Consider the following 18,118-nt stretch of genomic DNA (forward strand, 5'->3'; position numbering starts at 1 on the left):
TCAGCTGACTTTCTATCCTAAATATTGAATAAATGATGCAGCTGTTGGACTCATTCAGGTTTTAAAAAAAAATCTTGATTAGACTTTTTAACAGAAAAGAGATTAGAGGTTAATATAAAAAATTTTTAATAGTGGTCTTTTCCATATGGTGGAATTATATGTCATCTCTATTTTCATATATAAACATAAGTGTATTACAGATTTTCTACACTGGACATGTATTGCTTTTAAAATTTTTTATAATGTCATATAGTTTCTAAAGAAGTTATGAATTTGCAATTGATATTAAAATGAGGGAGTCACTGTCAAACTTTTAAGTGATTTCCTTTGTATTGATTTAGAGTTTAAAGTTATCATCCAGTTAGGTCTACCTAGTGAAATAACTGCTTTGTGTTAGAATGTTATATTTATTCTTTAGAAACAGCTATATTTTGACTTTTACTATAACTGCTTTGGCTTGCTGCATTCTGAGTTTAATGAGTATTTCCTTTTCAAACCAATGCAGTACTCGAGTATAGAAATTTATTTGCTATAATATATGGTAAACGTTAACGCTCCTCAAAAAACTTACTGCTTCTTTTTAGAATGCTTTCATTTGATATCACAAGGCTTGTCTTGTAGGTATATAACTGTGGACTCACCAAGATATGTTGAAATGTTAATAGTTTCATTTTAGTTCAGAGAGGATTGAGTGGAAAGGATGTGCTGTGTTTCCTGCCGTATTAATGAGTTAGTGAAAGGCCTTGGTTATAAGCATATAATATAGTTAAAAATTTATACGTCAACCAGATTTATTGGTCTATGTATCAGAAGTGCATGAAATATACAGAAGTTGAGAGAATAGTTTAGTGTAATGAACCCTGATGAACCTATAATTCAGCTTTAACAATTATTAACCTGTGCCCACTCTTGGTTCATCTACACCCTCACCCCCTTGCTTGTGTTTAAAAAAATTAGTATTAATTATTGCTAAGGATACTGTGAGAGATTGCATTTCTTTTGTTTTATTATTTTTAATTGTGGTAAAAAAATGCAATTTAGCATCTTAACCATTTTAAGTGTACAGTTCATTAGTGTTAAGTATATTCACATTGTTGTGCAACTTATCACTGGAGTTTTTTCATCTTGCAGATCTTTGTAACGCTTTACCCCTTAAAAAACAACTCCCCATTTCTCTCTTCCCCCAGCCCCTGGTAACCACTATTCTACTTTCTGTTGCTATAAATTTGACTACTTTAGATACATCATATAAGTGGAATCATACAGTATTGTCTTTTTGGGACTGATTTATTTCACTTAGCATAATGCCCTCAAGATTCATCCATGTTGTAGCATGTGACAGAATTTTCTTCCTTTTTATGTCTGAATAATATTCCATTGCATGTCTCTACCACATTTTGTTTACCTATCCATCCATCAGTGGACATTTAAATTGCTTCCATCTCTTAGCTATTGTGAATAATGCTGCTATGAATATGGGTGTGTAAATACCTTGTTGAGGCCTTGCTCTCAATTCTTTCAGATGTATACCCGGAAGAGGGATTGCTGGCATACATGGTAGTTCTATTTCTAATTTTTTAGGGAACCGCCATCTTATTTTCCATAGTGGTTGGACCATTTTTCATTCCCACCAACAATGCACAAGGGTTCTGATTTCTCCATACCCTTTCCGACACTTTTCTTTTCTGTTTTTTAATAGTAGCTATCCTAATGGGTGTGAAGTGATATCTCATTATGATTTTGATTTGCATTTTTCTAGTGATTAATGATGTTGAACATCTACTTCTTGGTCATTTGTATATCATCTTTGAGAAATGTTTATTCAAGTCCTTTGCCCATTTTTTAATTGGGTTGTTTCTTTGTTATTGAGTTGTAGGAGTTCTTTATATATTCTGCATATTAGCCCTTTATCAGATATATGCTTTGCAAGTATTTCTTCCCATTCCATAGGTTGCCTTTTCAGTCTGTTGATTGTGCCCTTTGATGTACAGAAGTTTTTAAGTTTGTTGTAGTCCCATTTGTCTATATTTGCTTTTGTCGCTAGTGCTTTTGGTGTCATACCTAATAAATTATTGTCAAATCCAATGGCCTGAAGCTTTCCCCCTATATTTTCTTTTAGAAGTTTTGTAGTTGGATCTTAAATTTAGATCTTTAATCACTCTGAATTAACTTTTGTATGTAGTCTAAGATAAAGAAGGGTCCAACTTCATTCTTTTGCATGTGGATATCCAGTTTCCCCAGCACCATTTGTTGAAGAGACTGTACTTTCCCTATTGAGTGATCCTGGCACCTTTGTCAAAGAAAATTTGATCATATATTTGAGGGTTTATTTCTGGGTTCTCCATTGGTCTATATATTTGTCTTTATGATAGTGTCACACTCTTTTGATTATTGTAGCTTTGTAATATGTTTTGAAATCAGGAAGTGTGAGGCCTCCAATTTTGTTTTTCTTTTTCAAGATTATTTGGTTATTTGGGTTCCCTTGAGATTCAGTGTGAAATTTAGGATGGATTTTTCTATTTCTGCAAAAAATGCCATTGGAACTTTTAAAGGGATTGTATTGAATTTGAAGATTGCTTTGGGTAGTATTGACATCTTAACAATATTAGGTCTTCTAGTCTATGAACATAGGATACCTTTCCATTTATTTGTGTCTTCTCTGATTTCTTTCAGCAATGTTTTTTAGTTTTCAGTGTATAAGTCTTTCACCTCCTTGGTTAGGTTTTATTTCTAATTATTGTATTATTTTGATGCAATTGTAAGTGGAATTGTTTTCTTAATTTTGTTTTTTGGATTGTTCATTGTTTGTGTATAAAAACACAATTGATTTTTGTGTGTTGATTTTGTATCCTGCAACTTTGCTGAATTCATTTATTAGTTCTGTTTTTTGTTTCTTGTCGATTTTTTAGGGTTTTCTAAATATAAGATCATGTCATCTGCAAACAGAGATAATTTTACTTCTTTCTTTCCAATTTGGTTGCCTTTTATTTGCTTTTCTTGCCAAATTGCTCTGGCTAGGACTTCCAATATTCTGTTGAATAAAAATGGTGAGAGCAGGTATCATTATCTTGTTCTGATCTTAGAGGAAAAGTTTTCAGTCTTTCACCCTTGAATATAATATTAGCTGTGTGCTTTTCATATATGACCTTTATTATGTTGACATGGTTTCCTTCCATTTCTAGTTTGTTGAGTGTTTTTATCATGAAAGATGTTGAATCTTGTCTCATGCTTTTTATACATCAATTGAGATGATCATGTGATTTTCATTCTTAATTCTGTTAATGTGATGTATTACATTGATAATTTTCTTATGTTGAACCATCCTTGCATTCCAGGAATAAATTCCACTTGGTCATGGTGTATAATCCTTTTAATGTGCTATTGAATTCAGTCTGCTCTCCTGATTATTTTCATTATTTTTGAAGCAAATACCAGACATAGGTAGTAAGCTAATAAACAGGTAAATGTGATATAATGGCAGATACTGATAAGTATTATGAAAAAAAGTAAAATAGGGCAGGAAGATAGAGTGGTGGGGGTAGAGTGGGACTGGAGTTGTTTAGATACAAAGGTTTTAAAAGGCCTCTGAGGAAGTGACATTTGAGAAGAACCTGAATGCAGATAACGGAAGAACTTTACAGGCACAGGGGAGAGCAAAAGTGAGAATTTGCTGGGAGCTCTTGGAAAATACCTGGGAAGGGAGGTGTGAGAACAGGAACAGGAGACTAAGTTACAGATGCTGGGGAGGCTCAGGATATCTGCACTATAGGAGGGCACATAAGTCCTGTCTTCTGAGTCTTAGCACAGACAGCTCCTTATATGGCTTTTATTGCTTGTTACGGGTTTCACCCTTTCTTTTTATTTCCTTTGCTTTTGCTGTCCTATTTCTAGAAAGAATGCGCTTGCTTTGTTAACCAAAGGACAGGGCCTGAGTTCTATCCCAGATTTCCTCTGAAGAAGGATGAGATAGAGTGGGTGGAGTCTCTGGGTCTAGCCAAAATCCATTGTGATGTCTAATGTGATTTGGGGAAAAAAATTGTTTCAAAAATAATACATTATGGTGTATGACCTTATATATTTTATAATTAGACTGTGTGCCTAATATTTTAAATTTAAAAAGCAGGAAACAGATTTCTTGATGAAATTCATAACAGAATTTTTCACTGGCAGCATGATCTGTAGTATAGTAGTTACCACCTTCCTGTAAGCACTTATGTTGGGATGTTTTGCATTCCCGTGAAGCAGTTTTCCCAAATCTTGCTTTTTGGGGGAAGTGCAAATTGCTCTCATACTATTGTGGTAACTAGAAAGTAAAAACACCCTGGAGCTTGTGGATGTTTGTTACCATCCTTAATATATAAAGTATGTTGATACAAGTATGTTAAACATCATAGAATGTGGAGAAGTTGTCTGCTTTGTCCCCAAATGGAGTTTTATTTACAGTCTAACTTAGTGTTTAATATGCATTTATTTGTTTAGTATTTAATTAGTTTATTTGTTTTTTTAATCCCTGAATCCAGGTAATTTGATTTTCCATGGTAAAATATTTGCTTGTCATATCAGGCAGGGTGCTAAACTTGGAAATTAAGAATGCTGAGTTAAATTTAAAATTTGTTGAAAAGTATTCATCATAATGCTGTCTATTTAATGTCTTGGCAGTGCCTCTGGCTCTTCTCATTTAACATGTAAGGAGACAGACTGGCAGCAGTTGTAAACTGAAACCTAGTTGTATTCAGGATGACGCTGATGGGGTATGAAGGGAAATGGAGAAAATTTGGAAGTGTTGCTCTGTGTGTTTGTGTTTCCTTAAATTAAAGTGTGACACGTTTGCTTAAAATAGAATTTTATATTCTGTTTATCAAGGCTATTATAACTTCATGGTAGATGATCCTAAAACTGAAACTGGTATTAAATATTGTTTTGTGGAATAACCAGATTTATCTCTTAACAAAATTGTCATAATGTCACACAAGTTGTTTTGGTATAAAAAGCATCTTTTACAATATGTTTGAGTCATTTGTCTCTAGTAGACCTGAAATTTATTACTCAGAGGAGAAGCATGCATTTACAGTATATTCTTAGCTACTCCTTTCTGTCACTCAGCTGTCAAGTCCTATGGAATCTAAAATAGAACCTGACCAATGGGAGACAGTCTCCACACTGTTTACGGGATGATTCGGATGTGGACAGTTTTATCATGCGCTGCAGCGTCTGTGTTGCAGTGTTGAGGCGGCAGGATGCAGAGTGCTGTTCAAGTTTTCCAGTGGAGTCCCTGAAAGGGACAGCTTTGAAAGATAGCTTCTAAAGAATAAGAAATAGGAGGAGTTACAGTACCTGATTTGGGGCTGCTCTTCATCAAGTGCTGCACAACAAGGAAGATAATTTTCAAGCGGTATGAAGGCGGAGAAGGATCCTGAAGACGAAGAAAATATCGCTAGAGATCCAAGCTAAGTGTAGCACAGCATGAAGACTGTAGAACAGGAAGAGCTGTAAAGAGAGGGACGGACTCACTTGTCAGGAGTTGGTCTGAGAGCTTGCTTTGTGAGCTACAGAGATTTGTAACTTAATGTGAAGTGGTTTGCTGTTAGCAACAAGAGACTAAATCCTGTCTATGATGAACTGTTGGTTTTCTTGTGCTCCTAAGAACAGAGTAGGTATCCCTGTAGTCCAGTGTAACAAAAGATTCTGGATTGGGCTTTCTGAACTGTATTCTTTTAAAATGTGTTACTGTTTTATTAATTTTGGTTTCTATGTCTTATTGTATTCCTTCTGATTTATTTGATTAGCAGATTGGGGTTAGTGATGGAAAATAAATGTTCTTGTTTCTTTTTCTGGGTTTAAAAAGCACATAATAGAATCTTAATAATTGAGCAGTATTTCTGTTAACTGACAGTAGAGCAAAATGGAAAACAGTGCTTGATGGAGTAGAACTGAAAATCACATGATAATGAGACTTTAATCATGTTTAGTTATCTTTTAAAAAGTCTTACTTTTGGATTTTATAATTTTTTAGTGTTTTAAATAGCTCCTTTCCCCACCAGTGAATTTACTTGGAAATAAAGTTGAGGTGGTTTTAACTGCAAGGATAAACTAATCAATTTAGAGCAAGTATTTGTGTGCTAAACGTGACTTAATCTCTTAGGTATTTGAAAACACAAAGTCTCGTAAGCCTACGTCTGCTACCACTCCCCACTTTAGAGTCAGTGAACTGTTTTGTTTTAAAGCTGAAGAAAGGGGATGCCTAAAATGTAGTTTAGACTTTGAGCCAATAAGGAGGGCTAGTCTCTATTTATAGTTGATAGTTTGAACTTTAGAAGTTAGAAGGAAGTGGGTTCACTCCACATGTGACTAATTTAGAGACAGCAGTTCTGAAGTCTGTGTAGGTACTTGAACCAGATCCCATTGAAATGTTATGTTTCAGGAGTGAGTTAAAATTTTAATGTCTTTATCTTTTTTTTAATTTCAGTTTTCATATTTTTTCACTTCAAGTATTTAATGAATACATTGCTGATTTAGCTATAAAATTGGTGATTTTTTTGGTTGGGAAGGGCTAGTAGATATAAAATAATTATACTGATCAAACATTTAGAGGATATACTTCATATAAGTGATTCATTTTTTCCTCCAGAGGATTGTTATTGTATTTGTGGGCATAGGAATTGCTTTGTAAATTAAGTGAAAAACGTGTACATATCTTTTTTTATTCTAGAAATAATACTGACTTAGCATAGAATTTAGCAATAAGTTTATAATATTCTAAAAGGCTAAAACCTACTTGTTTAAATAATGTATATTTTCGTTCTGGGTTCTACATTTCTGCTTTCTAAGAAAAGATCCAAGTTATTGGCTTCAGAATGTTGTGAATATATTTTCTCCAATCAAAACTGAAGATAACTTTGATATAATTAAAATGTATATCACGTAATACATCCTTTTATTTGAAACATTGTCTTTGATCTTCCTTTTAAATACATATGCACTGAGTTTTTGTTAAAATAGAAAATCTTTTTACCAAAACCAAAAATGTTGACTGTAAAAAAAACGCATTCTGAAAGTCACCTGTAATCCTATCTCAGAATTTTTAAATAGTTAATACTCGTCTTTTTTTAGTTTTTTTCTATGTAGAAGTTTCTCTTTATTCTAGTATTTAAGCATAATGAATTGCTTTCTCTATTGAGTGTGTGTAATTTGCCTCCATAAATACATTTCCAACTGTACCTTTTAAACAAGTTGGGGGCAGGTCTTAAAACGTTTACAGAATTCCACTGCATCTAGGGGTCTTGTGAGATATGTAACCAGAACCAAATCTGAAAGTATGAGTTAGAGAATAGGAAAAGCACACTGATTTTGGATGTCATGAGAAGTCATGGTTGGGCTTGCCACTGAAGTCATTTAATGACCCTGGAGCCATAACTTTTCTCGTCTGTTAAATGAGGATGATAATTTTAGTTTACTAGGGTTCTTTTAGTAATTCATGCCTGGCACAGGGTAGGTGTTCAGCAATTATTAATTTCCTTTCTTTGCTCTGAGGCAAAGAAAACAGAGCAGAGAACATGAGAGATATGGTCTTTCTCAAAAGTATACTTTAAAATCTTTCTTGTATATCATGTGTTTTGGAAAGGTTCTTTTCGTGAAGTTAGCGCAGCAGGGAGAGGAAATTTGGGATGTGGTTGGAAATCGAGTGATGCATCATGCAGTGCTGCTTTCCCTTCGCCTTGCCTTCCTTCTTTAGAAAGTCTTACTGATATAGTAGATATAGTATGCCATGTTTACTTTTTTTTCCTTTTTGTAGCATGCAGCAGATTGGAACAAATATGATGACCGATTGATGAAAGCAGCAGAAAGGGGAGATGTAGAAAAAGTGTCCTCAATTCTTGCTAAAAAGGGAGTCAGTCCAGGCAAACTAGATGTGGAAGGCAGATCTGCGTAAGTATTACTGATACTAGCCTACGAGGGATTGGGTAGACGCTTGGGATACAAATGAAATGGTTATCAACTTTTTAATTTAAGAAGTCTTCTTCAAAACCCACATTATAAAATCTCTCACACTTAACTTTCAAACACTATAGACTAATAAATCTCAGTTTGAAAGATTTTCAAGCTAGAGAGAGAATGCTAAAAAATACTGCCCAGTCTTTTAGGCCCTATGGCAAACCACAGTCTGGGTTATTTGGTGCATTTTCGTTTATAAGCTTTTTCACATTCCTTATCATATTTGATCCTCTCAGAGGTCCTCTAAAAGTAATAGGAGAAAGTTTACAGAGTAAACTTGGCCTAATCTCATGAAAAGTCACAAAGCTGGGATGTGAACCTGTTTTCTGTCTTGGAAGAATTCTGTAAGTTACACTGTCTTTTCCTCTCAGCTTCCCAATCCATTTTTATATTTGAGTTATTAATTTAAATGAGAACCTCTAGAACAGAAAGGGAGGCAGAATAAGTAGTATGGCTTAGGGAGACACAGGTAGCAATCCTGCCCTTTTGTTTTTGTCACTGAGGAGGACTCCTGGCTTTGTTTATATGCTTATCTTTTTTCCCTCCCCTCCCCAGTCTTCATCACTTCCCGTCCTGTTGGGGTGGGAAGCAATGGGAGCTAAAGGGTAGATCTAGGTTCTGTCACTGCCCTCTATGAATATAGCAGTAAAACCTTATCTGGGAAACCTTCTAGAGGTACAGGTGAAGTCTCATTTCTTCAAATTCCTCTCAGTCTGATACTTGCATGAGTTTATTTAGAATATTATACAGTAACTGGAAACCAGATACTGAATCTAGCAATGAATATTAAGAAGTGAATGGTTAATGTTTGATGTGGGTCACTGCCTTAGAATGCTTAGATATTTAAGTATAGTAAAAATAGCAAAGCGTGACTTAAAAATTAAGTAATTTTTAAGAGCAATACAGTGTGAAAAGTTCCACTTTTTTTATACTGTTTCAATTTTATCAAGTAGCCAATTTGATGGCTATAGAAATCTTGGTGATTTTGAGTCCTGTTCCTATTTTTGGTAAATTTTAAGCTATTTATAGAGTTCACAGTGTAAATAGTAAAAATGTAATATCTAAAAGTGACTTTGTTTTTCATTTTTCTTTTTTTCCAAATGCCAAAATGTTAAAAGATGAAGGGAATCTATGGGATGAAACTCTTCAGTGAAACCTATTTCTTCAGTTTTGCCCACGCATGCTTTGAATGAATGGTTGCTTGAGTTTTTGTTCTGATTTTTTTCATCTAAGGTTTAGTGTTGAGTGAAATTATTTGTATTAATGGTCAGAGTTATAAAAATCATGTGTAATTTGATGAACTATGAACTTTAGTTTGTGAAATATTTGAATGGTATTAGTTTTTTAGGTTTTCACTGTAGAAGGTAGAATTCTTTCTGGTATTCATAGGATAAAATATTTTCCTTTTGTTACTCACACATAAACTGTATTATTCCTTAATTAAAGCATTTTATATTTAGTCAGGTATAGGCCATGTTGTAAATATATTTTCTGTATTGCATGTTATTGTAAAAACAATTTTATTTTGAATGATTTTGTTTTTAGTTTTGAAAAGTAAGACCAAAGTAACATATGCTTCTTGACCTCAACTCAGTTTTGAAAATGAAATATTTGAAGCCCAGCCGTAGTCACTGCAAGGGTCTGTTTTCTTCCCATTCACCTCTCCCCTAGGATGCAGCCCCTTGCCAACACAAAATAAGGCAGATTCACCAAAGATCTCCACTGCCACCTGGAGAGGCGGGGATTCCAATTCCTGTCACCCCATCCGCTCAGGCTGTCAAAAGTGCTCTTCCAGCCTCCCAGCTGTTTTCTCTGGAGTCAGCAAAGCCTCCTAGGCAAAAATGGCCTCAAATACTAAGCTTACCTTTCTGGGCCTGTCCTTCCCTGTATACTACCCTAGTAATTTTTCACTGTCTTTTAGCTCCCAGATGCCTTTAAGCACATCTTATTTTTTATGTTTTTTGGCGAGGAAGGTTCGCCCTGAGCTAACATCTGTGCCAATCTTCCTCTATTTTGTATGTGGGATGCCACCACAGCATGGCTTAATGACTGGTGTGTAGGTCTGCATCTGGGATCTGGACCTGTGAACCCAGGGCCCCTGAAGCAGAGCGCACAAACTTAACCACTACCCCACTGGGCCGGCCCCCGCATGTCTTATTTTTATGCAACTTTTCTAGTCATCCTCAGAGGTGGGGATTGTCCAAACTATCTGGATCTCCTGTTATGAAAGCAGAAGTATGTCTTGTTTAAAAAAAGAAAACTTAAAAGTTGACTTTTTACAAAAGACTGTTTCTATAAAACAGCTTTTCCAATTTCCTTTACAACTCTTTGCATACATTTTAGTGATTGATATATCTTCTTTCTGAAGCACGTCTACTGTTTATAGCACCCCCAGCATTAATAATGCATCATAGATTTGTTGTGATTTCTGCCCTTTGGTACATTATCAGTATAATGTTGATTGATTTTGAAGAAAGAAGTCTTGCAAATTTTGTGACCTAGGAGATGAAAATAAGCAAATGAAAAAATATCTTCAAGATTCTTGGGAAGCTAAAAACCTTTGCTTGAAGAAAATTGCCATTCCTCAAAAGGTTCTAACTATGCATTGCATGGTATAACTCCCTACTTCGTTGTTGCAGAGAGATTAATTGATACCCTCAGTCTTATAGCAATTTAATTCTACTACAAGAAGAATGTGTGTGACTCTTAAGAACACTATATTCCTTTTATCAGAAACATTTCTTTCTCTCTAATTCAAATCATACACGAGCCTGCTTTACTTAGTAGTGCTTGGTCTCTAGTTTGCATTTATATTTGTCATAATACTAATAGAGACACATGACTGACTGTTATAATATCTGGAAGTGAATTTGCAAGCTGTCTCCAGATTTGCCTCTAAGCATTCCGTTATTTAAATATTTGAGGGCCCATCATCTGTCTGGTACTGTAATTGTTTCTGGGGATGTAACAGGAAACACAACGGACAAAAATCCCTGTTTTCATTGAGTTTATAGTTGAGTAGGAAGAGATTAATAGACTATAAAGAAAATAAATCTTGAATTTATATATTAGAATATGTATAGTTCTGTATAGAATAATAACAGCAGAGATGGGAGAACTAGGAGTACTAAGGTTTCAGGGAATGGGAAAATGTAAAATTTTTAAATGTTGAAGGCAGGGAAGATCCTGCTGAGGGTGTAATACAGTGTGTGCCTGTATCTGGGCACCTTGCCGAGCACTTGCGCATCCTTTATCTTCTGGCATCTTCACCGTGGTTATTGTAGTACTTGTTTAGGGCCTCAGTTCTATTTCAGCCTGAGTTCTACATCTTTTGCCAACAAGTCCTACTGTATTTACTTATCAGTTTGGATTTGGTAGAGTATAGTCAATGTCAGTTCTTACTGCACACAAAATATTTGTTGACTAATGAAGTGTTAGGTGATCAAAGAAACAATGGGACATTTTATGTTGTATCTTGAATACGTGATGGCCTAAAGTTAGATTTGTAAGCAGGCTTTACTTGCCTTATGAGGAAACTTGTTCAATTGTGCTTGTCTGTGTGAAACTTCAACCAGTCACACAGGTCTTTGAGCAAAAGGAAGAATTAGATGGTAGTCCTTGGTACTTTTGGGGAAGAAGACTATGCCAGTTCTTTTATGGCTTTTAAGTGTAGCTTAGCTTGTTGTTTTGAAGGCTTTTCTATTTCAAGTTTAATTTGATCATTTTAAAGAGAAGAGATAAGTGTTTTGATCTGTCTTTGGCCTTAACGTTCTCCTGTAACTTTATTTGTTTTGGCAGTTTCAGTATATTTGAAACCAAGCAAAATAATCTGATAGGCATTTTTTAGTGCATTTATTAAGCTCCAAACACCAGTGCCTTTGTTATAAGTAATAAACTATAGAAGTTAATGGTATTATAGTATAAATTTTTGTTGTTAAAGCTATTGAACATTGGAGTAGTCCGTTGATTCTAAGGAGGTATTTCTAGAAAGTAGAAAGTATTTCTAGAAATTTATAACCCCCTTATAAATTCAGGTTAAGATGAATTTTTCAGTAATATGGGATAGGTTTTTTTTTATCTTCTATGAAATGTATAGATGTTCTAATGCAGTCTTTAAAATGTGTGTGCATGCGTGTGTGTGTGTGTGTGTGTTGAATAAAAGGTGACGTTAACGTAACTTTTAAGTTGGCCTTTGATAGTTTCCATGACATAGCAAATATTTTCTTTTTGTTTTAGCCTTCATGTTGTGGCCTCAAAGGGGAATCTGGAGTGTTTGAATGCCATCCTTGTGCATGGAGTTGATATTACAACCAGTGACACTGCAGGTATGTGTGCCTCCATAGTCAATTACAAAACAGGGAAGACAAGCATTGTCCATTGCGAATGTTCTTAATCAGACCTAAATGTGATTGACAAAGAGAAGTCCTTAATTTTCTGTTTTTAATTAGTCAAGAAAAGGTTTACTTCTGAGGCATCTTTGTCGGGGAGAGGGCAAGTACAGGGAATTTAGGAGAAAGGATTACTAAACTGATGAACAGTTGGAGACCCGAAGTCTAGTGCCAGTCTTGGTAGTGTTACAGGATCCTAAATCTCAGATTTTGAAGAACCGTTAGGGGCCGTTTAGTTTATACTCATACATTCAGTATATGACTCCTCACTGTTGTGAGCATTTGGAATTTGGTCGGACTTTTCTTCTGATGGAGAACCAACTGCCTCAGAACAATAACATTATCACCAATAATGATGATAACAAGAATAGCTGACACTTATATAACGTCTGTGTAGCTACTCTGCTAAGCACTTGACATGTACAACTCATTTTATCCTCACGTCAACCCAGTGAGGCTTGAGGCACTGAGCATCCAGCAGCTCGTCGTGCAGGGTCCTTCGGTCAGAGTCTGTGTTCTTAACCATTATGCCTCATGAGGAAACCTGTTCTGTGTTAGCTATATTTGTAAAAAATGCTTTCTTGTAGACAGTTTAAGTCTGTCTCTTACTGGGTCTCCTGCTTAAACTTATCATATCTGTCTATCTTTTAAAATCTTCCAGCGTAAGTTTGCACAGCGCCAGATAGACTTTTAAGTATCTGAATGAAGCTATTGCTTTTCTTCAAGGAACATGTTAGTTTTCCATTCTTCAGTTAATCATTCTCAGTTCTCTGAGACTCTTGACAACTATTTCTCTGCAGTTCTACTTTGTTATTCAATTAAATATGGGAGTTGATGTCAAGCAGAGAATTTTCTTAACAACTTTAATGTTTCGTTCTATGACTCCAAGTGTGGACAAATAAATACGTTACTGTTAACCAGCATTGTGTTTAGAAATGGAAGAGAAGGAGAGGGAGAGAGAGAGAGATCACAACTGAGTTAGTAAGGAAAATCTTTGCCTAAAGATACCTCAGATTCTTAATTGAAGACTAAACTCACTGTATCTGCCACCTTTGGACCAACAAGAAACTGTTTATTACTTATAAATATGCTTTCCATTGATGCAGAGGAATATTTATTTTTGGAAATTTTGGGCTAACCATACCTCTTCAGAACTCTGAAGACTTTATTTATTATGCTAATTCCAATTCAAACTAGTGTCTTTCTTGTTTTTGTCTGTGTTCATTCTGCTATGGACATTTTTGCCTAGTGGCCAATCTAGTGACTTTTGCCCGCCCTCCTCCAGTGCAGACCAAGCTCAAATGCTTTCCGAAGCTCAGCAGACATCGTTTCATACGCTGCGTTCTGACATACCCTGCTTAACTCTTTTTGGTTTTGGTTTTTGCTGTTGTTTAGTCATATTTTTATTTGATTTGTTTTATTATGTTTGTCCTTAGAGTTGTCCTTTCCTAAGGACAAGGACCTTGTCTCATTTACTGTTGTATTGTTTGTTATAATCCAGATGTAAATAGTTGATAAAAATTTGTTTAGAAAAACTTTGTGTTTTATCTTAACTCCTTTATTTGCTAGCAATACGAAAGTGTGTTGAAAATAACCAGATTTCTAGTTATTGCAGTTTTGAGGTATTTGTGACCCAGGTCACAATGCACCTTTGGTGTAATTGATCAAGGTATGTGTTAGGTGTGATGTTCTGTTAATTTTTTGCTGTCCTATCTCAAGTGGCTGGAGTTGGTATTTCCTTAGCCCTGACATTTTTATGTGACCAAGTTTCTGTGGCATTTTATTGAACACCAGGGACTGTCACCACTGTGCCTATCCCCACCATCCCACGCCATACTCTCCTACTTCTCATGTGAATGCCAGTTAATATAGTCACTTTTCACAGTGTGAAATGTCTCTAGGAAACTTGTCCATTAATAGTAGCAAATTGAAATTTGAAATCATCACATCTGACTTATTTGTAATCGGATGATCGATGATTAGGAGTGGTTGAATATGTTGTATCTGTACCTGTTTAAAAATCTGGATTCACTGCTTTTTATTCTAGAACCTGGTTAGTCAGCTACAGAGAAGCAATCAGACACAGGAAAAATTATTCACTTATCTAAACTCATATAAAATTGAATGATAATTGAAAGTCAATTTATTCATTCATCAAGGATGAACAGAACGTAAATTACTTCTTTTCTAGCAGAAAGATCTACTTGTGAAGTCAAGTTATGTTGTAAGAAGTTTGTGAATTTAGAGGGAAATTAAGAACATTTAAGATTAGAAACTAGAATAGCCTGATGAAGCCCTTATATTTTCACCATCCAAGAGCGATGTATGTGTAAAGAAATACAATTAGGAGGAATAGTGTTTGGAGGTAGAATGTTCTCTTCAAATTTACCTTTTTTCAATATTCAGCGTTCACCTTTCAGATTATCTGGTAACTTCTTCCCTGCTCCTCTTGCCTGTAATTTCCTTTAAATTTGCAGATTTTAATACACATTTTATTTGAACAAGTTGTCTGATTTTCAGAGACAAGATCTCTTAATGAACTTTGAATTTTAGTTGAAGCATAAAAATTAGTAAGGAAATACCCTTTCTTTGACGTACATCTCTTAACTTCCTCCCTTTTTGTATCCACACTGCCTTTTTGGAAATGTTATGTGAAATCTAGGTATTTTTCTCTCCTTCCTTTCCCTGTTCTCTTTTTGTCTTTCTCTTTCTCTCCCTCCCTCCCTCCTTTCTTTCCTAGGCCAATATTTAATTATTTATTCTGTCTCAAGCACTGTTCTAGGTATTGGAGATACACTGGTGAATAAGGCAAAGTTCTTGCTCTTTATGGGTTTTCATGTTTAATTTTTCTTCCCACCTTCATTGTTTTGGTGTGTATATCTCTTATTAAAATTTGAAACTGGGTGGGGGCTGGCCCCATGGCCGAGTGGTTAAGTTCGTGCGCTCCGCTGCAGGCGGCCCAGTGTTTCGTCGGTTCGAATCCTGGGCGCGGACATGGCACTGCTCGTCAGACCACGCTGAGGCAGCGTCCCACATGCCACAACTAGAGGAACCCACAACGAAGAATACGCAACTATGTACCGGGGGCTTTGGGGAGAAAAAGGAAAAAAAAAAAATAAATAAAATCTTTAAAAAAAAAAAAAAAAAAAAAAAAAAATTGAAACTGGGTGAAACATTTTAGAAACTGAAGGCATGCTTACAAATTAAGTATTCTGTCAACTTATTTTGGAAAAATGAGTCATATTTCTATGGAAAATTCACATGTGAAGAAAATAACCCTTATCATATATTTTTAAATATTTTTTTTATAGGGAGAAATGCTCTTCACCTGGCTGCAAAGTATGGACATGCATTGTGTCTACAAAAACTTCTACAGGTAGTAAAAGTGGTTAATACTTGGGCTTTATTATTTTGACTGCAAACAGTAGATGTGTTTTTAATGTGTTTTTGGAATTTGAGATCAAAGAAAATAGTAGGCTAACTTTGCCTCTTAGCTTGCATAATATTTTTTCCATCGTTTGTGAAAGAATGTGAACAATAAAGAGCAGAAACTCTGAGGGAAGTGAATTGCATAACTCAGTGTATTAAAAATAAATAACAAAGACTTGACCTTCCTGTTGGCATTAGCTGGAGATTGGAATTTTCTGTTGTCCAATATATGACTTAAGATAAAGTGGTAACAGCATAGGATCCATATATTTCTATATAAACGTCAATAACTTAGACTACATAATAGTAACACTATTAGTTAAACTTGTAATCAGGCAACCACAAAATTCTATGAACTAGTGGGCTGAATTAAGTTTTCAGATAGAGGATGTATTTTTTGCCATGAAGTTTCACAGCGGAACTCTTGTTTTTTCTGATTCAATTGTTCAAGTTTTAACTCTTGCTGGAAAAAAAACCCCCAAACAATAGCATAGTTTCTATATCTCATTCTATTGTAATGTACCATATGTTTTCCTGTTTAGTGAAGTACCGTTAAAGTTGTGGTATAATGTTATGATATTTGTTTCATGTCAAAATATTTAGTGGCTTGTCTAGTAGCCTTTAGAGTTTCTGATAAATGGAATATTTTAAGATTAGATAACAGCTGTTATTTGAGTTTTGATATTTAATTTTAAAATAAAACTCTCCTAGACTACTAAGTTTTTATGTTTTAACAGTACAATTGTCCCACTGAACATGTAGACCTGCAGGGAAGGACGGCACTTCACGATGCAGGTGAGCCAAGGTTTCACTGGGCCATCAACAAGTCTTTGTTAAAATGACTAGGCATTTAAATGAGTTTCAGAGTTTTAACATGCGTGTATTTGTATAATTCATGGAGAAACAATATTATGAAGTTTTTGTTTACTTGAATTTGAAATTTATTAGACTGTACAGCTTAAAGATTCATTCGGCCATTATTTACAGGCCAGTTTGCTAGATACTGAAAGTCCAAAGATAAATAAACCACAGTTCTGTTCTCAAGGAGCTCTGAGCACTGTGTGTGTATGTGTGTGTGTGTGTTTGGGAACTGGTAGGAGAAATAGGAAGGAAGACGACATTTCTCTTCCTTAAAGGCTACATTTACCTCGTTAACATGTCTGAACCTCATTTTCCTCATCTGCAGAATGAAATTAATAATACTACTGCAGTGAGTGGTTATAACTGACTCATAAATAGTGCCTGGCATTTAATCATTTCTTAATTAATGGTGGTGGTGGTTGCCTTGATTTGGAGGTGTCAGTGCCGAATTTCATATCACTGTAATGTAACTTTTGGAGGTGACACATATGTTTAGCACTTTGATTGTGATGATGATATCATGATGTATGCATATGTCCAAACTCATGAAAATGTATACATTAAATATGTGTAAGTTTTTGTATACTATAGGTTTTATTATCCCTGTATTTAAAACTGGTACAACTTAGTCAATTGAAATCTTAAAATTTATTCAGTAGATGTACAGATGAAGTTAGAATGAAAACCAAGTTGATGTAATAAAAGAACTCCAATAACAGCTGCTTATAAAAAAATTGTTGAGTGGTATAGGTTGGCATGTGACTTGAGGTCATTCGTGAACTGAATTCTTTCAATCTTGTTCTACTTTCCTCTCTTACCTTCCTCAGCTGTATGGTTGAAGCAGGGTGGCAATCATATTCATGTTCCAGCTGGCAGGAAGGGGAAAGAGAGCATGGAGGAACACATGCCCAAACTCTAAGGCCCAGGTTTGGAAGTGATAGATAGCTCTCTGGTCTTATTGCATTGACAAGAGCAAAGTCAATTGGTTCTGTTTATCTACAAGGGGGGCCCAGAAATATTATCTCTAGGTGACTAGTCATGGCCCAGCTGCTCCACTGTAGAGGAAGGGGAAAACAGATTTTGGTAACAAATTGCATTTTCTGCCACAGTCCAATCCTCTGGGCTTCCAGATATTCCCACAGCCCCTACTTCCCACACATGAACCCTTTATTCCCTCCCCAAAGGGGAGGATACACAGCCAATTTAGTTCCTGAAGCTACCTTAAAGTCTGGGATTTCAGGGTGATGTGCAGTTTTCTCTTTTTGGCTCTGATGTGGCCCTTCATGGTCCAGCAATCTGTAAACTCAAAGAGAAGAGATCTGCTCCTCACAATATATAGAGATGGAACAAGAATGGGATAAGTGAAATAAAGACTTACTTTCAGAAAAGGGAGAATCAGGAAACCCAGGAGTCACTGGTCAGTAGCAGGTATCAAATGCTGCTGAGCA

The 18,118-nt window shown here is 35.4% G+C and overlaps 1 protein-coding gene across 4 annotated transcripts in view; it reads left to right on the forward strand.

Annotated features, from left to right (window-relative positions):
• UACA (uveal autoantigen with coiled-coil domains and ankyrin repeats) overlaps positions 1-18,118 on the forward strand; it is an 82,271-nt gene that overhangs the window by 36,024 nt on the left and 28,129 nt on the right. For 2 of the 4 annotated variants that reach the window (XM_070269341.1, XM_023654563.2), the window contains exons 2-5: positions 7,793-7,926; positions 12,229-12,317; positions 15,692-15,756; positions 16,547-16,604. In XM_070269341.1, the coding sequence (XP_070125442.1) occupies positions 7,829-7,926; positions 12,229-12,317; positions 15,692-15,756; positions 16,547-16,604 (310 nt within the window). In that variant the 5' untranslated portion in view covers positions 7,793-7,828. Of the gene's footprint in view, positions 1-5,028; positions 5,651-5,881; positions 6,424-7,792; positions 7,927-12,228; positions 12,318-15,691; positions 15,757-16,546; positions 16,605-18,118 lie in introns of those variants that run through there. The other 2 variants (XM_023654570.2, XM_070269337.1) reach the window with 2 other exon arrangements.

The sequence above is a fragment of the Equus caballus genome, chromosome 1, assembly GCF_041296265.1.
Source record: "Equus caballus isolate H_3958 breed thoroughbred chromosome 1, TB-T2T, whole genome shotgun sequence".
Lineage (NCBI taxonomy): Eukaryota > Metazoa > Chordata > Mammalia > Perissodactyla > Equidae > Equus > Equus caballus.